We start from the raw sequence: 23704 nt of genomic DNA on the forward strand, positions 1-23704 counted from the left end.
ATGGTAACAGTCATTACATGTTTATTGAGTCTTTTGACACTCTGTTAAGTAAGTAACAGAGGTACAAAAAGTACTGTGACCTAGTTCCTGGTTTTCAGGTACTCACAGTCTAATAATAAAGATAAATGAAAGTATATAATGAGTTATAAGATGATACAGATAGAAACACTTAATTATAAGAATACACAGCATTACATATTTTAACATCTTGATTATTCATCACATTCCAAATACCAAGTAAGTTCTAGCTTTAAGTTGAACATTGTTACATTATGTCATATATTTACATAAACTATTCTTAAATAATATTAAAATCAGAGGCTTGGGGGAGTATGTTTAAAACTTTGGAGCCTTTTGATTTAAAGAGTATTCAAACCCTATGGTATTTATATTTAAGCATAACTAACTCTTGAAATGTTACACCTGGTTTTTTAAATTAATTTAATTGGAGGCTAATTACTTTACAATATTGTAGTGGCTTTTGCCATACCTGTTTTTAAAGAAAAAGAATTCAACTTTACATTGTCTATAGCACCTAATATGTAAAGGTTCCTCAACACTTTTTTGTTATTGAATTAAATGTGCAGAAGAAGCCAAGGGTTTTTGGTTAAATATCCCCAGAGATAAGAGGTAGAAGCTTGGGCATCTGCACAGAGAATTGTCTAAATTTAGGTACTGTTTTTATGGAGAAGTTGTATAGTCCTTATGCAATAATTCCCTCCCATAGGATAAAAGGAGATTTACACTGAACAAGAAGACTAAAACTGCCTGACTTCCAAAGAGGTCTAAGTAATATCTCTAATGGGCAAACTTCATCTTTCATAGACTCCACTTCACACCATGTCACTCTGGCACTGAGGGATTTAAGTAAAGGCAGAGGCAACATTGTCACTTGTACAGAAACCTCCTCATGCTCTCCATCTCCAAGTCAAAAGGCTGGAAAGGATTAAACAGCCTGACCTCCCTGCACCTGAGACCTTGTCAGAGATAAATCATTTGACTTATTACACGAGCCAATGTAGTTTAATTTTGTTGTCTTCCTTTCCTTGTTCAATGGACTTTAACTCTAACAAGATAAACACTGCTCTGAAGAGGCTAGCAACTAGAAAAATTTTATTTGTTTAAATACAGCCCACTTTGAGTGGACTGAAAATTTTAAGTATCATAAAGTCTTGGATAAATGTGCAGAATAGGACTGTTGACAGGTATTGTGAGACCCTGAAATACTGAGAACTCCCAATATATATTCTTCCCCCAAAGTAACTGAAGATTGATATGGTGATTTCCGGAAAAAAACGTGAATATTTGGAGTGATGCTTAATATTTTAAACTTCAAAAGGAGAGGACAGTGTAGCACTTCCTAGGACCTTAGGACAATTGTATCACATATGCTTATACATTCTACAAGTCTATGATGTGATATCAAACCCTATGCTATAAAAACGGTGCTTCTGCTAATTCAGGAAATATGAGACCATCAAGGGCAGGTTAGAATATTTTTGAAGAGTCTTAAATCTATAATAGAATAGAAAAGGTATTAAAATTAATAGGAGATGGTGTGCCTGAGGGTGGTAATGGGGTGGGGACTATGTGAGTAGAGCAGAAAAGAACTTTGCACAAATTCCTTAAACTCTCTGGGTTTTCGTGTCTTTATTGTGAAATGAATTCTAAAGAGCCAGACAAATGTTAATTACTACTAAAGAAGAAAGTTATAATTAGGCTGTTTTCCTGAATAACACTATAACATTACCTTCTGTTAATTCTAATTATCATCTAATCACCTCAATTAGGTGAAAGCGTGACAGTCTGCATGACTAGAAAAAAATAACCAATAAACAATTTTCAAGATCATGACTGTGTTTCATTACCTTCATTCCTGCTTAATTCAATGTCAGCAAACAAACCGATCTTAATGATCTGCCACAGCAGTCCCAAAACCAGGTGAGGCTTCCCAGCCCTCAAATCCTCTGCACCAATGTTCACAACATGACATCCAATGGCAGAAGCTGAATTCAGTGCCAAGTTCAAGTTTTCCTGCAAGACAGCCAATTTATAACACTTGCTTCTTGACCTTTCTGTTTTTTTACAGTCTTTTTCTCCCTTCACTGAAATAACACTCAGTAATGACATTATGTATTAAGTTTACCCATACATGATCCACAGAAAGTAATATCCAAGCTTTGGTGTTAAAAGCATAGCTAAAACAAATCTATCCTCATTTTTATAGTCTTTTCCAGATTTCCAAGGCAAGTTAACAGCATTTTTAGTTAGCCTCGATTGAAAGATACCGACCCTAAAGGAAAAGGCTGAGTTACTAGAGTAAGTATATCCATGTGGGTTATGTGTTGAATTTTTTAAAATGCCTAAATGAGAGGTCTACTGAATACACATGAGAGTTCTAGAAGTTCTGAATCTCCTCATCCCAAGAGATGGCCTTGCATGAGGAAATACTGCTATATAACGCCCTAATACGAGATGGAAAATAAAAGCCTTCTATTCTTCAAGCATGCTAATTAACTAAGAGCTTAAACATGCTTGCTTATTTCTGTATGTTTGAACGCAAAATGTAATGAAAAGAATATAGGGCTTTGCAGTTACACCTGGATTTGAACTTTAGTTCCAGCACTATTAACCTTGGTACAGCTCTGAAATCTTTCTGCATCTCAGCTTCTATGAAATCTGGAAAATAATCCTCAACTCAGAGCTGTTGTAAGAATTAAATGAGACAATGCAAAATGCAGAGCCTTCAGTCTGTAAAACAGGTCCTCAAATAATAGTTTCATGGAAGGAGAGGAGAAGAGTGCATACCTGAATGATGAATGGTGTGAGTTTCTTCTTGTTGATTGCTCTCTCATCAATTGTATCAGGAACTGAAAGGTTGATCATTTTACTGAAACAGAAATTTTAAAATAAGTTGACTTATTTTTTAAATAATCCATAAATATTCACAAATATTTTAAGGCTTATTATAATATCTATCTCATGTAATCTGAAAAAAAAGCAATGTATGACTTTAGTCAGGTTGATCAAAAAACCATACATATAAAAATGCAAATAAAGGAAAGACCAAAGTGCTTATAGTAGTTGAATATTTCTGAGTTGGGGATTGGGGCATATTTTCTTATTTAATGTTTTGTACTTCTCACATTCTTTTAGAAGAATGAATTACTTGGATATTAAAAACTTTGTTGAGTAAGTGTTAAAAACAGATAATATCCCACATTGGAACTGAATCTCTCTGTTAGATCATATAATGTATAATTAAAATGATTTCATCTACAAAGACTGAAAATTAGTTGAGCATGAGATTCTTTCATTCACCAAATATTTATTGAGTACCTAGATGATGCACCTGGAGAAGGCAATGGCACCCCACTCCAGTACTCTTGCCTGGAAAATCCCATGGATGGAGGAGCCTGGCGGGCTGCAGTCCATGGGGTCACTGAGTCGGACACGACTGAGTGACTCCACTTTCACTTTTCACTTTCATGCCCTGGAGAAGGAAATGGCAACCCACTCCAGTACTCTTGCCTGGAGAATCCCAGGGACAGGGGAGCCTGGTGGGCTGCCGTCTATGAGGTCGCACAGAGTCGGACACGACTGACGCGACTTAGCAGTAGCAGTAGCAGATGATGCACCAGGTACCATATTTGGTGCTGAAAATACAGTGATAATATCGATAGAAAGAAAAGTTGTATTAATTAGGGCAGGATCTGACTTAGAACAACCTCATTTGGTAAAATTTGGAGTTAGACTCTAACATTTTAGATGTTTATACTACTGTCCTAAAACAAGTTATTTTGCATAGAGAAAACCGTGCTTATTTCCATGCAAAATTTAAATATTAAACAAATAGTATCATATGAGTCTCTCTATTAAAATATATGGGAAATTATTTCTTTACAGCCTATAAGTGGCAAGTAAAAGGGTATCTCACATTTTTAGAAATCATCTTTTTAAATAACCAAAATGACCGTATTGGAAAAAAACAAATTTTATATATTGTACACTGTCATCAGAAATATACCCACTGTACTGTTCTAAGTGTTCCAATATGTACTTACTCAATGCTCACAACAAATTTCTGAGCAAGCACAATAATATGGGGATCATAATGGATGGATCCTGAAATGCAAAGCAGTCAAGTACCTTTTTTTTTTAATACTTCTTCCCTACTATGGAAAAGGTCAGTTTTCATTTCAATCCCAAAGAAAGGCAATGCCAAAGAATGCTCCAACTACCGCACAATTGCACTCATCTCACACACCAGTAAAGTAATGCTCAAAATTCTCCAAGCCAGGCTTCAGCAATACGTGAACCGTGAACTTCCAGATATTTGAGCTGGTTTTCGAAAAGGCAGAGGAACCAGAGATCAAATTGCCAACATCCGCCGGATCATCGAAAAAGCAAGAGAGTTCCAGAAGAGCATCTATTTCTGCTTTATTGAGTATGCCAAAGCCTTTGACTGTGTGCATCTCAAGAAACTGTGTAAAATTCTGAAAGAGAAGGGAACCCCAGCCCACCTGATCTGCCTCTTGAGAAATCGGTATGCAGATCAGGGAGCAACAGTTAGAACCGGACATGGAACAACAGACTGGTTCCAAATAGGAAAAGGAGTATATCAAGGCTGTATATTGTCACCCTGCTTATTTAACTTATATGCAGAGTACATCATGAGAAACGCTGGGCTGGATGAAGCACATGCTGGAATCAAGATTACCTGGAGAAATATCAATAACCTCAGATATAAAGATGACACCACCCTTATGGCACAAAGTGAAGAAGAACTAAAGAGCCTCTTAATGAAAGTGAAAGAGGAGAGTGAAAAAGTTTGCTTAAACATTCAGAGAACTCATGCCGTCTGGTACCATCACTTCATGGCAAATAGATGGGGAAAGAGTGGAAACAGTGGCAGACTTTATATTTTTGGGCTCCAAAATCACTGCAGATTGTGACTTCAGCCAGGAAATTAAAAGATGCTTACTCCTTGGAAGAAAAGCTATGACCAACCTAGACAGCATATTAAAAAGCAGAGACATTACTTTGCCAACAAAGGTCCATCTAGTCAAGGCTTTGGTTTCTCCAGGAGTCATGTATGGATGTGAGAGTTGGACTATAACGAAAGCTGAGCGTGGAAGAATTGATGCTTTTGAACTGTGGTGTTGGGGAAGACTCTTGAGAGACCCTTGGACAGCAAGAAGATCCAACCAGTCCATCCTAAAGGAGATCAGCCCTGGGTGTTCATTGGAAGGAGTGATGTTGAAGCTGGAACTCCAGTACTTTGGCCACCTGATGCGAAGATCTGACTCATTTGAAAAGACCCTGATGCTGGGAAAGATTGAAGGTGGGAGGAGAAGGGGACGGCAGAGGATGAGATGGTTGGATGGTATCACCAACTCAATGGACATGAGTTTGGGGAAACTCCGGGAGTTGGTGATGGACAGGGAGGCCTGGCGTGCTGCCGTCCAAGGGGTCGCAAAGAGTCGGACACGACTGACATTGACTGACTGAATAAACTGAACTGAACTGATGTACCCATGGGTTAGTTAGACAAACAACATCAGAACATTGCAGTTTAAGGAAGAGAGCATTTTCTTGCAGGGCCATGCAAGGAGATGGGTGGCTTATGCCTTTAACAATCCTGAACTTTCCAAACACTTTCAAGAATGCCCACTTATACAAAACTTGAGGGAGGAATGTGATTAGCTCTGACAACCTTCTTGCTGTCAGATATTCTATTCTTGAAGAAAAGTCATAGTGAGGTAACTGTGTTCCTGTAAACCTCTAGCAAAACAAATATTAGTCTCAATGCTGAAAGGTAAGATTCCAAGCTTGACTTTCACACTCCAAGGTCCTGTTTAGGAGGAGGGGCTTCCTGGGCAAGCTGATTATCCTGCCTGAGAGCATTCATCCAGCACCCAGTCTTGGTCCTCCCACCAGTGGCCAGTCACAGCTGAAGATGCAGCTCTCAGTCTCTGGGCCCTCCTCTTACCAAGGTCCCCATACCCTGCCCAGCCACCTTAAAGGAGGGAGCCAGGTGCCCAGCCCACAGTTGCCCTCAGTCTTCTCAGTCTACCCTAACTTTGGGGGGGAAGCTGGGTCTTGTAGACTCTGACCCAATCAGATTATTGCAAGCGTTGAGTCATGGAGGTGGGGATGGCAGAGGTAGGTTGCCTAGTGCTCTGAACCCTGGGCCAGGCCAGTGAGTGTCTCTAGCAAGGTCTCTGGACCTCTGCAAGACTCGGCCTTTGGCCTGTCCCCAGGCTCCACCCCTTGCTACCCAGACCAAGGCCAGAGGACCTGGAGGGCCATGGACGAAGGCTGAAATATACCTTTTACTACACTCTGCTGAGAGGCTGACTATTGGTGGACCTGGTCTTCTAACCTCTATGGTCTTTAGCTAAGGACGGCAGCTCCATGCCCATCTTGCCCCTATTACAGTATCTTCCTTGGTGAGATTATACAAACTTTGACTGAAAGTGGGTAACTTAGACCATCATGGTCTATTTCCACTAGCCCAAGATAATCACATTCTACTCTGTTTCTATAACTCAGGTAAATTAACTAACAATATCATGTGATGATATAGTTTTTATCTTCCTCTAACTGAAATATTATACTTAAAAAGCATAATGTCCCCTCAGACATATATATTGCAAATGGGGGAACCATTTATTCATTCACTGCTGGAGCTATAGTTGAATTGTTATATTTTGAAAACAATTTTTATTGGAATGGAGTTGCTTTACCATCTTATATTAGTTTCCGTTGTACATCTAAGTCAATCTATTATAGGCATACATAGATCCCTTCATTTTTGGATTGTCTTCCCATTTAGGTCACCACAGAGCACTGAGTAGAGTTCCTTCCACTTTTTTCGTTTTTGAATTCAAATTAAGTTATTTGTATTAACTGGAGGATAATTACTGTACAATATTGTGATGCTTTTTGCCATATATCAACATTAATGAGCCATAGGTATACATGTGTCCCACACATCCTTAAGCCCCACTCACCTCCCTCCCCACCCTATTCCTATGGGTTGTTCCAGAGCACTGGTTTTGAATGCCCTGCTTTATGCATATATAAACCTGAATGATGATTTTCCTGAATGATGAAATATGCAATTTTCTCTATATCACATATGAGTTATGGGTGTAGTTTTTTCTACATTAAATTTGATATCTGTATTTATGTTTGGAAATCTAGCTGTATATTTTTGGTCATGATAGATGGACTATTGTATGTTTCACATCTGGATATCTCTGCACTCTTTTCCCTACATAAACATGGAATGCTGTATTCTTCACATAGGAAAATTTGAGCACATGTTTTCCTGAATAAAGTATGGAATATTTTGCAGTTTTCTAATGAAAATCTCACTTAAGATTTTCGGACATGAAGTATATAATTCTCCATAGTCCAAATATGAAACACCGAGGCAAATTTTCATTACTGAACTAGGAAATTTGTACATCTCATAAATGATCATCTAGGTAAAGATTTTCCTACATGAAAGTTGGTATATTTCATATTTCACATAAAGAAATATGGACACAGATCTCCTTGTTTGGGGATACTCTGTATTTCACATATGAAAACATGGGTGCTGATGTTTCTACACTAAATATGTAACTCTCTATATTTCCCATTTGAAAATCTAGACACAGGTTTTCCTGCATGAAACATGCAATATGCTATATGAAAATCTGGAAAAAGGTTTTCCTGCTTAAATACTGAATGTTTTATTTTACACTTATTAAAATCTGTGTGCACATTCTGCACATGACATATGGAATTCTCTTGTGTTTCTCTTTGGAAAATATAGACATTCAGGAACCTACATTAAATATTAAATTCTCCTTAGAACTCATATTAAAATATTGGCACAGGTGTTGTGGGCCTAGGTTTTCAACTGTGAAATTATATAATTCTGTATGATTCACGTGTGGAAATCTGAGTGCAGATTTTCCTAAATGAAGTATGAAATCATGTATATCTTACAGATGATAAGTTAAGTGTAGATTTTCTGCTATATTGCTATATGGGATTCTGCATATTTCATATAAGAAAACCTTAATTATGATTTTTTGACATAGAATATGTAATTCTAATTTCACATATAGATATCTGGGAACAGATTTTCCTACTTGAACTATGACATCTCTATATTTCACATATAGAAATCAGTGTACAGATATTCACGCATCACATATGAAATTTTCCACGTTTCGTATGTGGGACTCTCAGGCCAGATATTTTAGAAAATATATGGAACTCTCTATATTTCCCAAGTAAAAACAAGATGAGGAAGTTTTGAGATGAAATATGGACGTTTGTTCATTTCTCATATGAAAACCAGGGTACAGATTTTCTTACATGACATATGAAACGTGTATATTTTAGATACGAAAATTTGAGTTCATATTTTTTACATGAATTATGGAATTTTCTATGTTTCAAATATGGAAAACTTACCTTAGATATGCTTCTATGAAATATAGAATCCCTATATTTCCTATATGACATGTGGACCCTGATTTTGCTCCATAATATGTGCAATTCGCTACATGTCATATATGAATATCTTGGTTTAGATTCTCCCACATGAAATATGGAATTCTCTGTATGTCCCTTGCAAAACATGAGGGCAGGTTAACTTGACGAACAATGGAATTCTTTATATTTCACATTTGAAAATCTAGGTGCAGATTTTCTACATGAAATATGAAATTCTGTACATTTCTTGTATTAAAGTATTAGTGCAGATTTTCCCACTTCAAATATGGAATTCTCTATATTTCATATAGGAAAGCCTGAAAGATGACTTTCCTACAGGAAATATGTAACTTTCTATATTTCATACACGAAAATATGGGTACAGAATTTTCTCCAGGAAGTATGAAATCTGTATTTCATGTCTGAAAATCTAGCTGTATATGTTTGGTCATGATATATGAAATATTGCTTGCTTCACATATGGATATATGTGCACGTATTTTCCTGCATGCATAGGGAATTCTGTATTATTCACATAGGAAAATTTGAGTATCCATTTTCCTGCTGAATCATGGAATTCTACTTTCATAAATGAATTTCTCAATTAAATTTTCTGACAAGAGATGTACAATTCTCTATCATTCAAATATGAAATTCCAGTAGCAAATATTCATTCCAGAAATACGAAATGTGTACATTTCACAAATGAAAATCTAGATAGAGCTTGTCTTACATGAGGTGTGGTACTCTTTACATTCCATATAAAAGATCTGAGCACAGATTTCCTTGATTTAAATATAGACTAATCTATATTTCACATATGAAAATATTGGCGTTGTGTGTTCTACAATATATGTATTTCTCTACATTTCACAAATGAAATGTTCAATTCTTCGTATCGCATTTATAAATATTGGCTGCACATTTTCCTACATGGTATATGGAATTCTCTGTGTTTAGCATTTGAAAATATAGACTTTCATTTTCCTACACTAAATATTAAATTCCCTAAACTTCACATATTAAAATATTAGCATGGGTTTTGTAGGCATAGTTTCTCAAATGTGAATGTGGAATTTTGTGTTTTGCATGTGGACATCACATTAGAAGTTTTCCTAAATGAAATATGGACTTCTGTATATTTTACAGGTGATAATTGGAGGAAGGGTTTTTCTGCTATATTGATACATGGGATTCTGTATTTTTCATATATGAAAATCTTATGATTTTATTACATAAATATGTAACTGTCTATATTTCACATTATACAACACTGGGAAAAACTTTACCTACATGAAATATGAAATCTCTACTTTTCACATATATTAATCAGTGAACAGATTTTCACACATGACATAAGAAATTTTTCATCTTTCATATAAGGAAATCCCATCCCAGACATTCATACAAAAAAACCCTGAAGTCTATATTTCATATATGAAAATACAGTTGCCAATTTTCCCACATGAAATGTGGAGTTCTCTCTATAGAATCACATGTGAAACCTGGACACCCATTTACCACAAAATATGAAATCTTCTATATATCATATAGGAAAATCTCTGCTCAAATTTTCCTCTAGGCAGTACTTAACATTATGTATGTCACACATGAAAAACTGGGTGCTAATTTACCCATGTACAATCCGGAATTGTGTATATTCTGGATATCAAAATCTGTGCACCAATATTACTACCTAAACTATGGAATTCGGTATATTTCACATATGAAAATCAGGGTGAAATTTTACTCAGTTAAAAATGGAATTCTCTATATTTTACATATGAAAATGTCAGTGCTGAATTTACATCATGAAATATTGAACTTTTTGTATTTCACTTTAGGAAAATCTGGATGCTGAGTTTCTTACATGAAATATGGTATTTTCTATACCTCATATATGACAATCTGGGTGGTGACTTCCTTACATTAAATATGGAAATCTCTATATTTCACAGACGAAAATCATGGCGTTGGTTTTCTTAAGATATGGAGAACCTATATGGTATTGGAGTTCTCTCTGTTTCACAAATGAAAATATGTGCACCACTGCTTCTTCGCAAAATATGGAATTCTTTGTATTTCTTCTATCAAAATCTAGGCTTGAACACTCTTTCATGGAAGTTGGACTTCTGTATATTTCACATTTGAAGATCAGAATGGATTTTCCTATGAGAAATATGAAATCACTGCATTTCGTGTGAACCACTGGTTCTTCAGGTACTGACACATTTGTTCCCTGTTTGTGTCCCTGTGCCTTGCACATGCGTGTGTACAGGTGTGTGCTTGTGTCACCTGTGTTTGCGTGTATGTGCATGGGCCCAGCCCCCTGCTGACATGGGAGATGAAGGCGAAAGAACATGAGATGTCTAACAACGAGAAGAGGAGGCAGGAGACGTCTACAGTCTAGGGGAGACTGGTCCACGCATCTCTGCGGTGACCCTGTTCAGGACAAGAATGAGCAAAGGATGGCCAGTGACAACTCTGGGTAGTGAGTCCACAAATCTGCAATTACCTCAGGAGACAAAGACAGGCTCACAATTTCTGCTGTGCTGTTGTGTGTGTTTGTATCCGCAAGAGGGGTTGGAGGGTTTGCAGAGTCACCCAGTGTAAATCAAGTGGTGGGGGCTCTAAAATCATGACCTGTGGACCCCTCAGTCTGTGGGGGCATTGGCTCTGATTAAAACTCTTCAAGAAATGGGCATAGAAGGAACCTACCTCAACATAGTAAAGGCCACATATGATAAGCCCACAGCAAATATTATTCTCAATGGTGAAAAACTGAAAGCATTCCCCCTAAGATCAGGAACAAGACAAGGGTGTCCACTTTCACCACTATTATTCAGCATAGTTTTGGAAGTCCTAGCTACAACAATCAGAGATGAAAAAGAAATAAAAGGAATCCAGATCGGAAGAGAAGAAAGTATAACACTCACTGTTTGCAGATGACGTGATGCTGTACATAGAATACCATGATACTATCAGAAAATTACTAGAGCTAACCAGTGAATTTAGCAAAGTCGGAGGATACAAAATCAATACACAGAAATCATTTGCATTCCTACATACTAACAATGAAAAATCAGAAAGAGAAATTAAGGAATCAATTCCATTCACCACTGCAACAAAAAGAATAAAACATCTAGGAATAAACTTACCTAAGGAGACAAAAGAACTATATACAGAAAATTATAATTTGATGAAAGAAATCAAAGATGATATAAACAGATGGAGAGATAATCCAGGTTCCTGGGTAGAAAGAATCAATATTGTGAAAATGACTATACTACCAAATGCAATCTACAGATTCAATGTGATCCCTATCAAAGTACTAATGGCATTTTTCACAGAACTAGAAAAAAAAAAGCCACAGTTCGTACGGAAACACAAAAGACCCTGAATAGCCAAAGTCATCTTGAGAAAGAAGAATGGAGCGGGAGGAATCAACTTACCTGCTTTCAAATTATACTACAAAGTCACAGTCATCAAGACAGTACACAAAAACAGAAATAAAGGCCAAGGGAACAAGATAGAAAGCCCAGAGAAAAACCCACACACATGTGGGCACCTTATCTTTGACTTAGGAGGCAAGAATATACAATGGGAACAAGACAGCAGTTTCAGTAAGTGGTGCTGGAAGAACTGGACAACTCAGTGCAAAGAATGAAATTAGAACACTTCCTAACACCATCAGTTCAGTTCAGTTCAGTCGCTCAGTTGTGTGCGACTCTTTGCGACCCCATGAACCGCAGCACGCCAGGCCTCCCTGTCCATCACTAACTCCCGGAGTCCACCCAAACCCACGTCCATTGAGTCGGTGATGCCATCCAACCATCTCATCCTCTGTCATCCCCTTCTCCTGACCTCAAACTTTCCCAGCATCAGGGTCTTTTCCAATGAGTCAGCTCTTCCCATCAGGTGGCCGAAGTATTGGAGTTTCAGCTTCAACATCAGTCCTTCTAATGAAAACCCCGGACTGATCTCCTTTAGGATGGACTGGTTGGATCTCCTTGCAAACCGAGGGACTCTCAAGAGTCTTCTCCAACACCACAGTTCAAAAGCATCAATTCTGCGCTCAGCTTTCTTTATAGTCCAATTCTCACATCCATACATGACCACTGGAAAAACCATAGCCTTGACGAGACGGCCCTTTGTTGGCAAAGTAATGTCTCTGCTTTTTAACATGCTGTCTAGGTTGGTCATAACTTTCCTAACACCGCACACAAAGATAAACTGAAAATGGACTAAAGACCTAAATGTAAGACCAGAACCTATATAACTCTAGGAAGAAAACATAGGCAGAATACTCTATGACACAAATCATAGTAAAATCCTCTATGACAAACCTCCTAGAATAAAGGAAATAAAAACAAAAATAAATAACTAGGTGCTAATTTAATTTAAAAGTTTTTGCATAGCAAAGGAAACTATACACACAGTGAAAAGACCACCCTCAGAATGGGAGAAAATAATAGCAACTGAAACAACTGACAAACTATTAATTTCCAAAACATACACACAGCTCATACAAGTCAATACCAGAGAAACAAACAACCCAGTCAAAAAGTGGGCAAAAGTCCTAAACAGATATTTCTCCAAAGAAGACATAGAGATGGCTAAGAAACACATGAAGAGATGCTCTCCATCACTCATGATTAGAGTGTTAGTCGCTCAGTCGTGTCCAACTCTTTGCAAGCTCACGGACTGTAGCCCACCAGGCTCCTCTGTCCATGGAATTTTCCAGGCAAGCATACTGGAGTGGGTTGCCATTTCTTCCTCCAGGGGATCTTCCTGACCCAGGGATTGAACCTGGGGCTCCTGCACTGCAGGAAGACTCTCTACCATCTGAGGCACCAGAGAAGCTCATTATTAGAGAAATGCAAATCAAAACTACAACGTGATATCACCTCACACCAGACAGAATGGGCATCATCAAAAAGTCCACAAGCAACAAGTGCTAGAGATGGTGGGAATGTAAATTGATACAGTCACTATGGAAGACAGTGTGGAAATGCCTTAAAAAACTAGGAATAAAACCACCATGTGACCCAGCAATCCCACTATTAGGCATATGACCTTCCAAAAACCAAAGCTGAAAAAGACACACGTACCCCAGTGTTCACTCCAGCACTATTTACGGTAGCCAAGACATGGAAGCAAGCTAGATGTCCATCGACAGAGGAATGGATAAAGAAGCTGAGGTGCGTATATACAATGGAATGCTACTCAGCCATAGAAAAAAAGGAATGCATCTGGGTCAGTTCTAAGGAGGTGGATGAACCCAGAGCCTATTATACAGAGGGAAGTAAGTTAGAACGAGAAAAACAAATACCGTATATTAACGCATACATGTGGAATCTAGAAGGATGGTACTGATAAACCTGATCCCAGAGCAGCAATAGAGACGCAGACATAGAGAACAGACTTGTGCACAAGGGTAGGGGAGGAGAGGGAGTGGGTGAGATAAATGGAGAGAGTAGCATGGATGAATATACATTAACATATGTAAATAGATAGCCAATGGGAATTTGCTGTATGACTCAGGGAACACAAACGGGGGCTCTGTAATAACCTAGAGGGGTGGGAATGAGCGGGAAGTGGGAGGGATTCAAGAGGGAGGGGACATATGTACACCGAAAACTATGGTTAATTCAGGTTGAGGTGTGACAGAAATCAAACCAATACTGTAAATAATAATCAATCAATGAAAAATAAATATTTGTTAAAAGCTAGAAATAGGTTAATTTGGAAATTACCTAGAATGTCACAATTGAGAGGGAAAAAACCCCTTAATATGTGATCTATTGCCTTCCAGGTTCCGTTCTCTTCATTTTTAAAAAGTATGAGATAGGGGAGTTAATGTCTTCATGATACTGTATCTATTATTTGGACCAGGAACTGTTCTCTGTGATATGTGCATGCTGACCTGACATCCCATGGTCTTTCATGCACTTAGGAGACACTGTGTTCAATCCGTACACGGTAAAGTTTCCTGCGGATGGACATGTGGATCTGCCTTTTGATCCAGAGTACACTAGACACCGCAATGTGTTCCAGATTGGGGGTCAGATACAACACGTCTCTGTTCCTCTCCACCTGGCACCAATCTGACTCAGCTCTTGCCAGGGAGGTGACTTTGGGTAAATTCATTCACCCGTTAACCGCTACGTGTTTCTGCTTCCTCAGCTGCCGAAAGGGATGACAGCATTAAAAATGCTACCTCATAGTGTTGTGATGAGTACTCAAAGACTTCATTATACGTGCACACATGGAGAGCTAACCACGGTTCAGAAGGGTGAGCTTATCTTCCTGCCTCTCTTCACTTCCGTTTCTGCTTGTACTCACACCCCCGTCCCCGCCCCCACCCTTTTCCCCTCCCACCCCAACTCCGCTCTCTAGCACCCGTGTTCCATCCTCAGACTCTCCATCCAAAATCATGGCTGACGATCTCCTCATGATTTACCTCAGAAAATATCCATACCATTACCCTTGGATTAAAAATCATGAATATTAGCAGAAGAAATAAGAAACACACTAAAACTGGCAATGTGAAAACTAAACAAGAAATAAAGCATTAATGATGAAAGTTTGACTATTAACATTTTCATATCTTCATTAGATTGAGATTTTCAGAATTTGATACAGGGGAATTACACTTGATAAAAAGAAAGCCAAAATAAAAAAAAACCTATGTGAAGAAGTTTCTTGGCCTTTAAATGACCCTCTGTAAGGTTTTTAAAACTTTATATACTCTAGTTCTATAACTGGCCAGTGACCACTTACTTCCTGTCATTATACATATCATAGGAAGGGGTCATTAGACTTGTAACTGCATAGAGAATATGCACTAAATTTTTCCATACGAGCACATGATGAAGCCTCAGTGTTGTATTTAGGCTTCACAATGTCCCCACAGGAAGAGCCGAATACTCATTATGCTAAAAAAAAAAAAAAAATCCTTCCCCCATGCCTCATACAATCCATTCTTGAGGCCCTGAAGGGCTGAAGTGATGCTGCAAGGTCCATGCGGTGAGTCAAAGGTGGTCTTGACACTGTGTCCCTGGAGCACTATCCAGGGAAATGTGGAACAGCAATAATATTAACTACAGTAATGACAACAGCTAGAATTGACCGGGAACGTACCATATGGCACATACTGTTCTGACACTTTCCCCTGTCTTAACATGGTCAGTGTTCTACACTGCCCCATGAAGTAGTTAAATTTACCCAAGCTAGTGCTTCTATGTGGCTAATGGAAGAATGAGGCACAGAGACACTATGTTACTTGCTCAGAGTCGCCCAGCAGTCAGGGAACCACCGGTCTCGAGGCATTGTGGAAACCTCAGTGTGTTCTGTATTTATTCAGTCAAGGCTAAGATCCAACGGCTATGGCAAAATATGTAGAATAACAGCTACCACATAACACAAATTGATCTTACCTCATAGAAATGCACACGAAATAGAAATCGGATTTCTTCAGAAATCTTTCAGATAGAGGCTTGGCAAGACTGCATCAGGATGTTTTGTAGAAAGGATAGTCTGAGAGCCTCCTCAGAACAGCAGACAGCAGGTCAGTGAGTCTCCTAGACTGGAGGTCTTGGGTTTGTGCATCAGAGAAGGCAGCAAACCCCTGTCACCTACACATGCTCCCAGTGGAGACAGAGCCTGGCAGGAGGCAAAATAAGACCATTCCTCTGCTCTAGTAGTGCCTAGACAAGTTGTCCATGTCAATCAGAACTGAGGAATTCTAAAAAAAGAAAAATGGAGATTTCATGATCCGCACTCGGTGCATCTCACTTAGTGCAGCTACAATAGTGCCCTAGAATCTGTCCGTTTTCACTATGCTTGGGAAACTCTCAGGGACTTTAGTAAACCTCATTAGTAGCGAGACTGTCAGCAAAATAAGGGAAATAGCGATCAGAACACATATCAGAAAAAAAAAAAAGTAGAGATGATCAACAAAACCCAAAGCTGGCTCTTTCAAAAGATCAATACAAATTCATAAACGTCTACTCATGTAGACCAAAAAAAGCAAGATATCTAAAGACAACACTTACGAATATCGGAAGTAAAATAGATTTCAGATCTCACAGAAATTAAAAGGATTCTGTGAATGATTATAATAACTACATCTGGCAATTTCGGTGAAAGGAACTAACTAACAAAGTTGAGCCAAAAAGAAATAGATAATCTATTTAAAAATCGAGCTTGTAGTTGAAAAATTTACAGAAATCTCCAGGCCCAGGTGGTATCCCTGGCACAACAGACAAAGGGAGGGAAAAAATGGGTAGGGACAGAGAAAAGGTGACTATATTCTAACACAACCAGTTACTCAAGGTAAAATGGGCCAAATCCAAGCAATGTGATGAAGCCATTGGTTTTATTTTCTCATTGTCCTCCAGCTTCTCCTTCCTGCCTCCCTCCTTTGCCCCAGTTGCTTCCTCCTTCTTAAGTCCTGCCCTGCATCAAGAGTAGCAGTGTTATGAGGCGCGATTCCCATATTGTAACTGATATCCGCTGGCTGACTGACATTCAGCTGGATGCTATCATCCCTGCAGCTGGTATACTCAAGCTTTCTGTCTCATCATGGACCAGAAGGTTTCACTCCTAATTTCAGGTATAGCTAGGAGAGAAGGTGCAGGGCACACGTTGGAGCCTTGAGTCCTTCATCTGTGAAATGCGGATGACCACAAATTGTGGGAGAAACAGAGATTTCGGCACCAGACCCTTTGCAATGAGTGCTAAACCCAATGAAACATGACAAACTCAGAGCATCACGGGACTCCTTGACATTCAGAAGCACCTCAAGTAGATTTCCCTGCCAGGACTGTTGCGTTTATTGCTCCTTCAGCCTGGAATGCTCTTCCCTTAGGTAAGCCCATGGCCTGCTCCCTCACTTCCTCCACATCTCTGCTTAATTGCCATCTTTCAGGGAGATTTTCCCTCATTATCTTGAATAAAATAATAACATCATACCCCACACACCCCCTTTCCCCTGATCTAGTATTATCTTTCTTCATAGTGCCTGCCACCCACCCTTGATTTACTTACTGACTACCAGGTCTCTGAAACGAGAGACTTGGTCCGTTTTGTCCTGTTACAAACTCCTCGAATAGCGCTCTGGTATATGGCAGGTGCTCAGAAAACATTTGCTGAAGGACAGTCGGGAGCCAGGCCCTTTACACACATCGCTAACATGCACAGGTACCCTCCAAGACCGACACTGGCCCCACTGAATTAATTATCATACACGCTCAATGACACACAGTCAGCATGTCAGGTTCCAGGCTTCGGAATCATATCTGCCAGCTTCCAAATCCTCAGCTCCTGGACAGAGACCTCACAGCCAAGAACTCAAGAGGTTTTATTTCTAACACAACGACTCCAAACAGCTCAGGTAGATACCCAGACACACAAAAAAAGGTCACTGAGTATCTGCACAGAGAGCTCACAACTCGAGCCTCAGACCCTCAAATACGACAGAGACCAAACACACTGCGACAAAGAGCCTCCAAACAGACCAAGGTCGTCAAGACAGAAACAAATGAGAATCGCACAGATACTTCACATCACGGAGACTGACTTCCGAACCACTCCGGACACTTACTAAGTTAATACAGAAACCGCTAAGCAGAAAGACATAACTTTGAGTAACTCAAGAACATCATACAACCTGCAGATAAAGTTCCCAGACAAATGGAAAACCTGCACCCTGTGCGCAGACCCCAAGCAGCTGAGAGTTTCCACCTTAAGACAAACCCCTCCTCAAAGCAGCTCAGAGACAGCACAACTTGGGACCCAGAATCAAAAGCTCAGAGATCTCACATTCTGGGGCGCAGACGCCTACACAGACATCTCACACCCAGGGACTCAAGTGCCCCAAAGCTCCAAAAATGCACATCCCGGCACACAGGCACACACATCCTAGAGGCTTTGGACTATGGCTCTCAAAATCCACTCCGATCAAATACCCCATCACCCACAATCCTGGCCAATGGCTCAGAGAGATCAAGCGTACCCAAAACAGCATCTGTGATGTCACACGTAGCCATACACAACCCCAAGCTCCCTGACCCAGGTTACTCTCCAGGGAGAGACACGAAACAAGCCCTGAGACCTCTCCCTGGTCATGAATTGCATGCATCTGTGCGACTTACCGCGCGTTGCCATCTGATCCAGACTGAGGGAGAGCTCAGTAAGACTGAAACACGGTCGCCCTGCACAGCCACTGACTGTGCCGAACCTCGCCAGTAACCAAGGCAGCCATTCAACCCCTTCGGGAAAAGCGGTAAAACTCGGAGAAAACATGGCACACTCTGAAAAGCCGGGCAAACGAACGCAGGCGCACTGGTATACACACGCCTCGCGCCCAGAGGTCCAGCTCCGCGACCTCAGTGCCTGTCTAAGACAGGCAGCCAATGGGAACTGAGCAGGAGAAAAAGGAGGGCGGGAGTAGCCGGACTTCCGCGTATACTCGCGCTCCGGAAGAACTAATTCCGGCCATCTCCCGGTCGCCTTACCCCCAAAGCGGCAGCCAATCTCTCGCTCTGGAGCCATCCCCACCTTGGATGTGACCATGTCAAAACGAAGGGGTGGAGTTGGAAAAGAGACAAAGAAAGTTGCGGCTTAATATCAGTGTCCACTCAAATTCAAATGCGGCGGGAAGGCGGAGTGGAGCGAATGCGGTTGGACCCAGTGGCGCCATGAGTGCCTCCGCTGGGAACTGTGGTCGATGCCCGACGCGGTGTCAGGGGACCCTCTGTGTTGTCACACGCACTCTCCCAATGGTACCTTCCAGAGTGGGTGGTCCTACCGCTACCCCTCAGCGGTACATCCCAGGACAAAACTGTTTCATCTCGAGCGCCTCTTGGTGGTGAGATTGGGGAACAACAGACGTAGATTCCCCAACCTTCCCAGGATGATAATGCAAAGGGTGGAAAGACAAAGTCAGGAGGAAAACCCCACAGATTGCCACACTCTTGGACTCGGAAAAAAGTCTTCATAAACTGAAGATTACTCCTCTGTGGTGGCCACTATTGTAACAGGAAGCATTCAAAGAATTTTCTCTGTGCTGAGCATTGGCATTGGTGCTTGTTTGTGCTTTCCTGCTTAACACAGAATAGGTCTCATGGGGAAAGGCGGCCACAGTCCCCCAACTGGCAGAAGAGATAAAGCTACTGAGAATGGAATCCGAAGGCCTGGCGTGGGGACGGCCTCTGTCGCTGACTGCGAGTGATATGTGAAAGGACAACAGGACTTTCCATTCTGTTAGAAAAGGGGTCATCTCCAAGGGGACCCAAGGACACCATGTAGGTGAGATAAAGACCACAGCTTTGTCATCATCTTGTCATCCCTGAATATGTTCCCTAGCAGAATCCTCAGCCTGTCTAGCTGTGCCTCTCTCAACGAGTTTAAATTTATTCATTCTGTCATTCAGTCATGTGTGAAGCACATGTATGTGTGAAGCACAACTATGAGTGTTAGGAAGGAGAAAATCAACCTTGCCCTCATGGAATGTACATTCTGTTGGGATCATACACCCCCAAACTCTAAGTAATTTTTCAGGCGTTTGTAACTGCCGTGATTAAAATTAAATCGGGATAGTGAAATAGAGAGAGGGGATCATGTCTAGAAAGAGTGGTCACGGAAGTTCTTTCTAAGATTGTGACTTTTGAGCAAAAGCCTAGAAGAGATGCCTCTCTGGGAGAAGAGTACCCCAGACAGAGATAATGGCCAGTGGAAAAAGTGGGGAGTGGAACTCAGTGTCGTGTGTGTGAAAACGTGTGTGTCGTGTGTGAGGAGGCTGATGTGACTGTCACAGCGTGATGGAGGCAGAGCCAGGAGATTGGATGAGAGAGGTAACGAGGGGCAGGTCCCATAGGGCGTACTGGCCATGGGGAGGACTTTGACTTGAGCCCCAGGAGGGTTCCTACAAGAGAAGCCCCCATGCTTCCTTCAGAGGCCCAGGTCAGACAATGATTGTTGAGGAACGCCTGGTTTACCCCCAAGAAAACCACAGGCCCTCTGAAGCTGAACGTGCCTTTCCTCGAATCCCCACTCTCAAGGGGAATGCCCCCTACTGCTCCCAGTGAACATCCATGTCAATGGATGATACCCTCAGGAGAGCCAGAACAAGGACCCTCGTGGTGTGAGTGAGGTCACATTCAGTCTTACAGAGGCAAAGAGGGACGATGTAACAGGCACGGAGTTGTCAGGGAGAAAGACAAAGCTAGAGCATTAGATAGGAGCAGAGAGACTCTTTCTGGAAGCAAAGTGTCCCCACTTAGTTAGCAGCCACCTATGGGTGCCCAGCCCTGCTACTGGATGATGTACCTGTCTCTACAGGAGAAAAGAGGCCCCTCCTCGGGGACTGCCTCTAGGGAGTGATTGAGTTACCCATGGCCAGGGCATCGGTCATGCTCCCTTGACACACATCAGGGGCCTCTGCCCATCAAGACAAGGACATGTTCCAGTCATGGGGAGGCTCATGTTGTACACAGGGTCCCTCACAACCTCTTCTGTCCAGACTACACTCCTGCTGACCTCAGTGCCAATGAATGCTTTAATGGGGGAAAGAGAGGCAGGGGTCTCTGCATTTGTGGTGGAGCCTCATGAAAATTGCTGAGTGTGAAGTTTCTCCCCACCTGCTTGGAGCCTCACCTCTGTAATTTTCAGCACCACCTCCCAGGGGATGAGAAGGTTGCATTCCATATATCCGGTAACCAGCTGAGTGTGTGATGGGGAGACACAGAGAAATATCCTGACAGTGCGTCAGTCACAGGGTCCTTGCGGCCCTGTGCAAATGCCCCCCTCCCTCACTACCTGGCCAGGGTTGTGCTGAGTCTTCCCTGCCTCCTCCAAGGAACCCAGGCTTACATCCAGTTTCTCCCCTCCTCCGGTGCTGAGACTTTCCATCTGCACTGGGCTTTGGATTGGGCTCCCATCTACAAACAGTGCCCTCCTTGTTGTGGGTTGGGCAGATTGAATGAGTGAGTGTGTGAACACAGATTTGGTCACAGGGCCCCTATCAAGGGTGGTCATCATGTCAGAAAGTTTTGTTCTTATCAGAGTTATTTCCATGGGCTCCTGTGAACTGCACATCACTTACTCTCCCTGAGGATGGGGCCCCAAGCTTTCATCTCTGTAGGCAGGCATGGTAGAAATCATAGCAAATGTGAAATCACAGGTCTACTTCTAGACCCGTGAGAGTGGGGTCTATCCAGCCTTCATCTCAAGAACACTCTCATTTGCAGATACATGAACAGCTCAGAGGCCCATCCCTCTGGACAAAGACCACCCCTCCTCCCCATAGTTCAGAGACTCCATACCTGGGACAGAGATCCACAAATAGTTCCGAGCCTGCTCATCCTGGACACCAATACCAAGCAGCTCAAATATGTCACACCTGAGGACACAGACCCTAACCAGCTCAGAAATTCCCACTGTGGCCTCAGATGAGTTAGGATCCCTAAGACAAACAGCGTTGCTCACAGCCAGTTCTATCGGGTGAGGTTGTAACCTCTGTGGTTGCTGAATGACACTGCATCCTGAAGGAATTCAGAGTGAAAAACAGGATGAGGCACACTATGCTTTGGACCAGCTGGCCTTTATTTCGTTGCACGGATACCTCAGGAAAAGGTTCAGTGACGCCAGATTCTTGCATCTTCCCAAACACAGAAAAGCATGAAAAGCGGTAACTTGTGATATCTGATCTCTGTGTTTCACAGTAATCTTTCACCAATATCCATACTTGACTGAATGTATTTCCTAGCCAAAATCATACTGACTTCTCTGCTACCTCCTCAGAGCAGGTTCCTCAGAGCTAACAGAGTAGCTGTGTCCTGGGTTCTAGTCCCCAGAAGACCCTGAATCCAACTTAGACTCCCAACACTTCCACCGTATGTTTTTCTCTAAGTAGACACTACTCAAGCTAACAGCTCCCCTTTAGCTCGGAGGCGTCACACCCCTCCGCACAGGGCCGACAGGCTGCACCCTGGGACACAGAGCCCCAATTCTTTCCCTCTGGACTTCCGTGTGGGCAGTGGCACTGAGACTCTGTTAAGTCAACACCAAGGGAGAGAGGCCGCAAGTCTTGCAACCCCTGCAGTCTGCATTCACCAGCATGTCATTCTGAGGAAGGCAGTTTCACTCCAGGGGTGTGGTGTGCCTTAGAGCTGAGGGGTTCTGAAACTGACTTCCCATGTCTGGGTCCCTGACTTAGGCCCTAACCCTCCCCCCATCACCGGTCACCTCTGGTCATGGTAACTTTGTATCCTGCCCCATGGGAGGTTCAGAGTGAATCCCAGATCCAGAGAAGAAGCCCCGGGGACTTGGTCGTCTCTCTCAGCACCCACTGTGGGCTACTGAATTCTGGAGATCGGAGAGGGTTTCCCCTCACTGTGCCTATGACAACTCCCTTACATCCCTCTAATCATCTGTCATCTTCCAGAGTCCCTCTCCTGGTGACAGCTGCCACAACTCCTCTCTCTCCCCAAATTCCCACCCCTCCCCTCATCTTCCAAGAGGCCTCCCCTCCCACCTCAGGGGCCTCTTTAGCCCCTCCCCCAGCCCGACTCCCAGGGCCTCATTGACACCCTCACTCCATTTGTGGCCTCTCAGCTGGCACCCCCCTTCCTCAGAGGATCCCGTGAGGACCCTGTCTACTCCCTGCATTCTTCAGGACACCTCTCTCCTGCCCACACACAGGGGTCTGTCACAAATTCCTGCTGAGGGAGGAACGGAAAATCTCTCCAAGATCCAGCGAATATCCAGACCCAGACCAGGAGTCCAGGGCACTTCCCTCAGGGCTGGTGGGAAAGGGTGAGGGTCTGTGAGAGAAAGAGCCAGACTCAAGGTCCCACAGGTGTGACAGGGTTTTCTTCAAGGGACCTAGTGAAGAAGAAGTGAGATGGCACCTTAGAAGTGCTTAGGACACTGCAACTCAGAAGGATGATTACCTGAAACTCAGAGCCCCGCCCAAGGATGCCTGCTGACTCCTAGAGTGACCTCGCTAAAGCAGCCACTGACTGGGGAAGCCTCTCCAGCCTGTTGACTGGGCAGCAAACACTCCTGGAAACTGGGTTCCACTGGCCCTTCGGTGCTCAGGCCCCAGGCCCCCACTGCAAGCTCTTGCTCATCAGCCTCAGTGCCTGTGTGAGCCCTGGTCTGATCTGGGGTCTCTGTCGCTGTACCCCGCGAGAGCCTG

The 23704-nt window shown here is 42.1% G+C and overlaps 1 protein-coding gene across 3 annotated transcripts in view; it reads right to left on the reverse strand.

The window, feature by feature from the left end:
- The window catches only part of LOC145537061 (plastin-3-like), a 37760-nt gene extending 18500 nt beyond the window's left edge, over nt 1-19260 (reverse strand). The window contains exons 1-4 of one of the 3 annotated variants that reach the window (XM_081567551.1): nt 19020-19260; nt 15939-16246; nt 2809-2890; nt 1869-2034 (exon numbers count right to left, since the gene is read on the reverse strand). In XM_081567551.1, the coding sequence (XP_081423677.1) occupies nt 1869-2034; nt 2809-2890; nt 15939-15943 (253 nt within the window). In that variant the 5' untranslated portion in view covers nt 15944-16246; nt 19020-19260. Of the gene's footprint in view, nt 1-1868; nt 2035-2808; nt 2891-15938; nt 16247-18656; nt 18826-19019 lie in introns of those variants that run through there. The other 2 variants (XM_081567550.1, XM_081567552.1) reach the window with 2 other exon arrangements.
- Between the last annotated feature and the right edge of the window lie 4444 nt (nt 19261-23704).

This window comes from Giraffa tippelskirchi, chromosome X (genome assembly GCF_054371585.1).
Source record: "Giraffa tippelskirchi isolate mGirTip1 chromosome X, T2T-mGirTip1v1.2.pri, whole genome shotgun sequence".
NCBI lineage: Eukaryota > Metazoa > Chordata > Mammalia > Artiodactyla > Giraffidae > Giraffa > Giraffa tippelskirchi.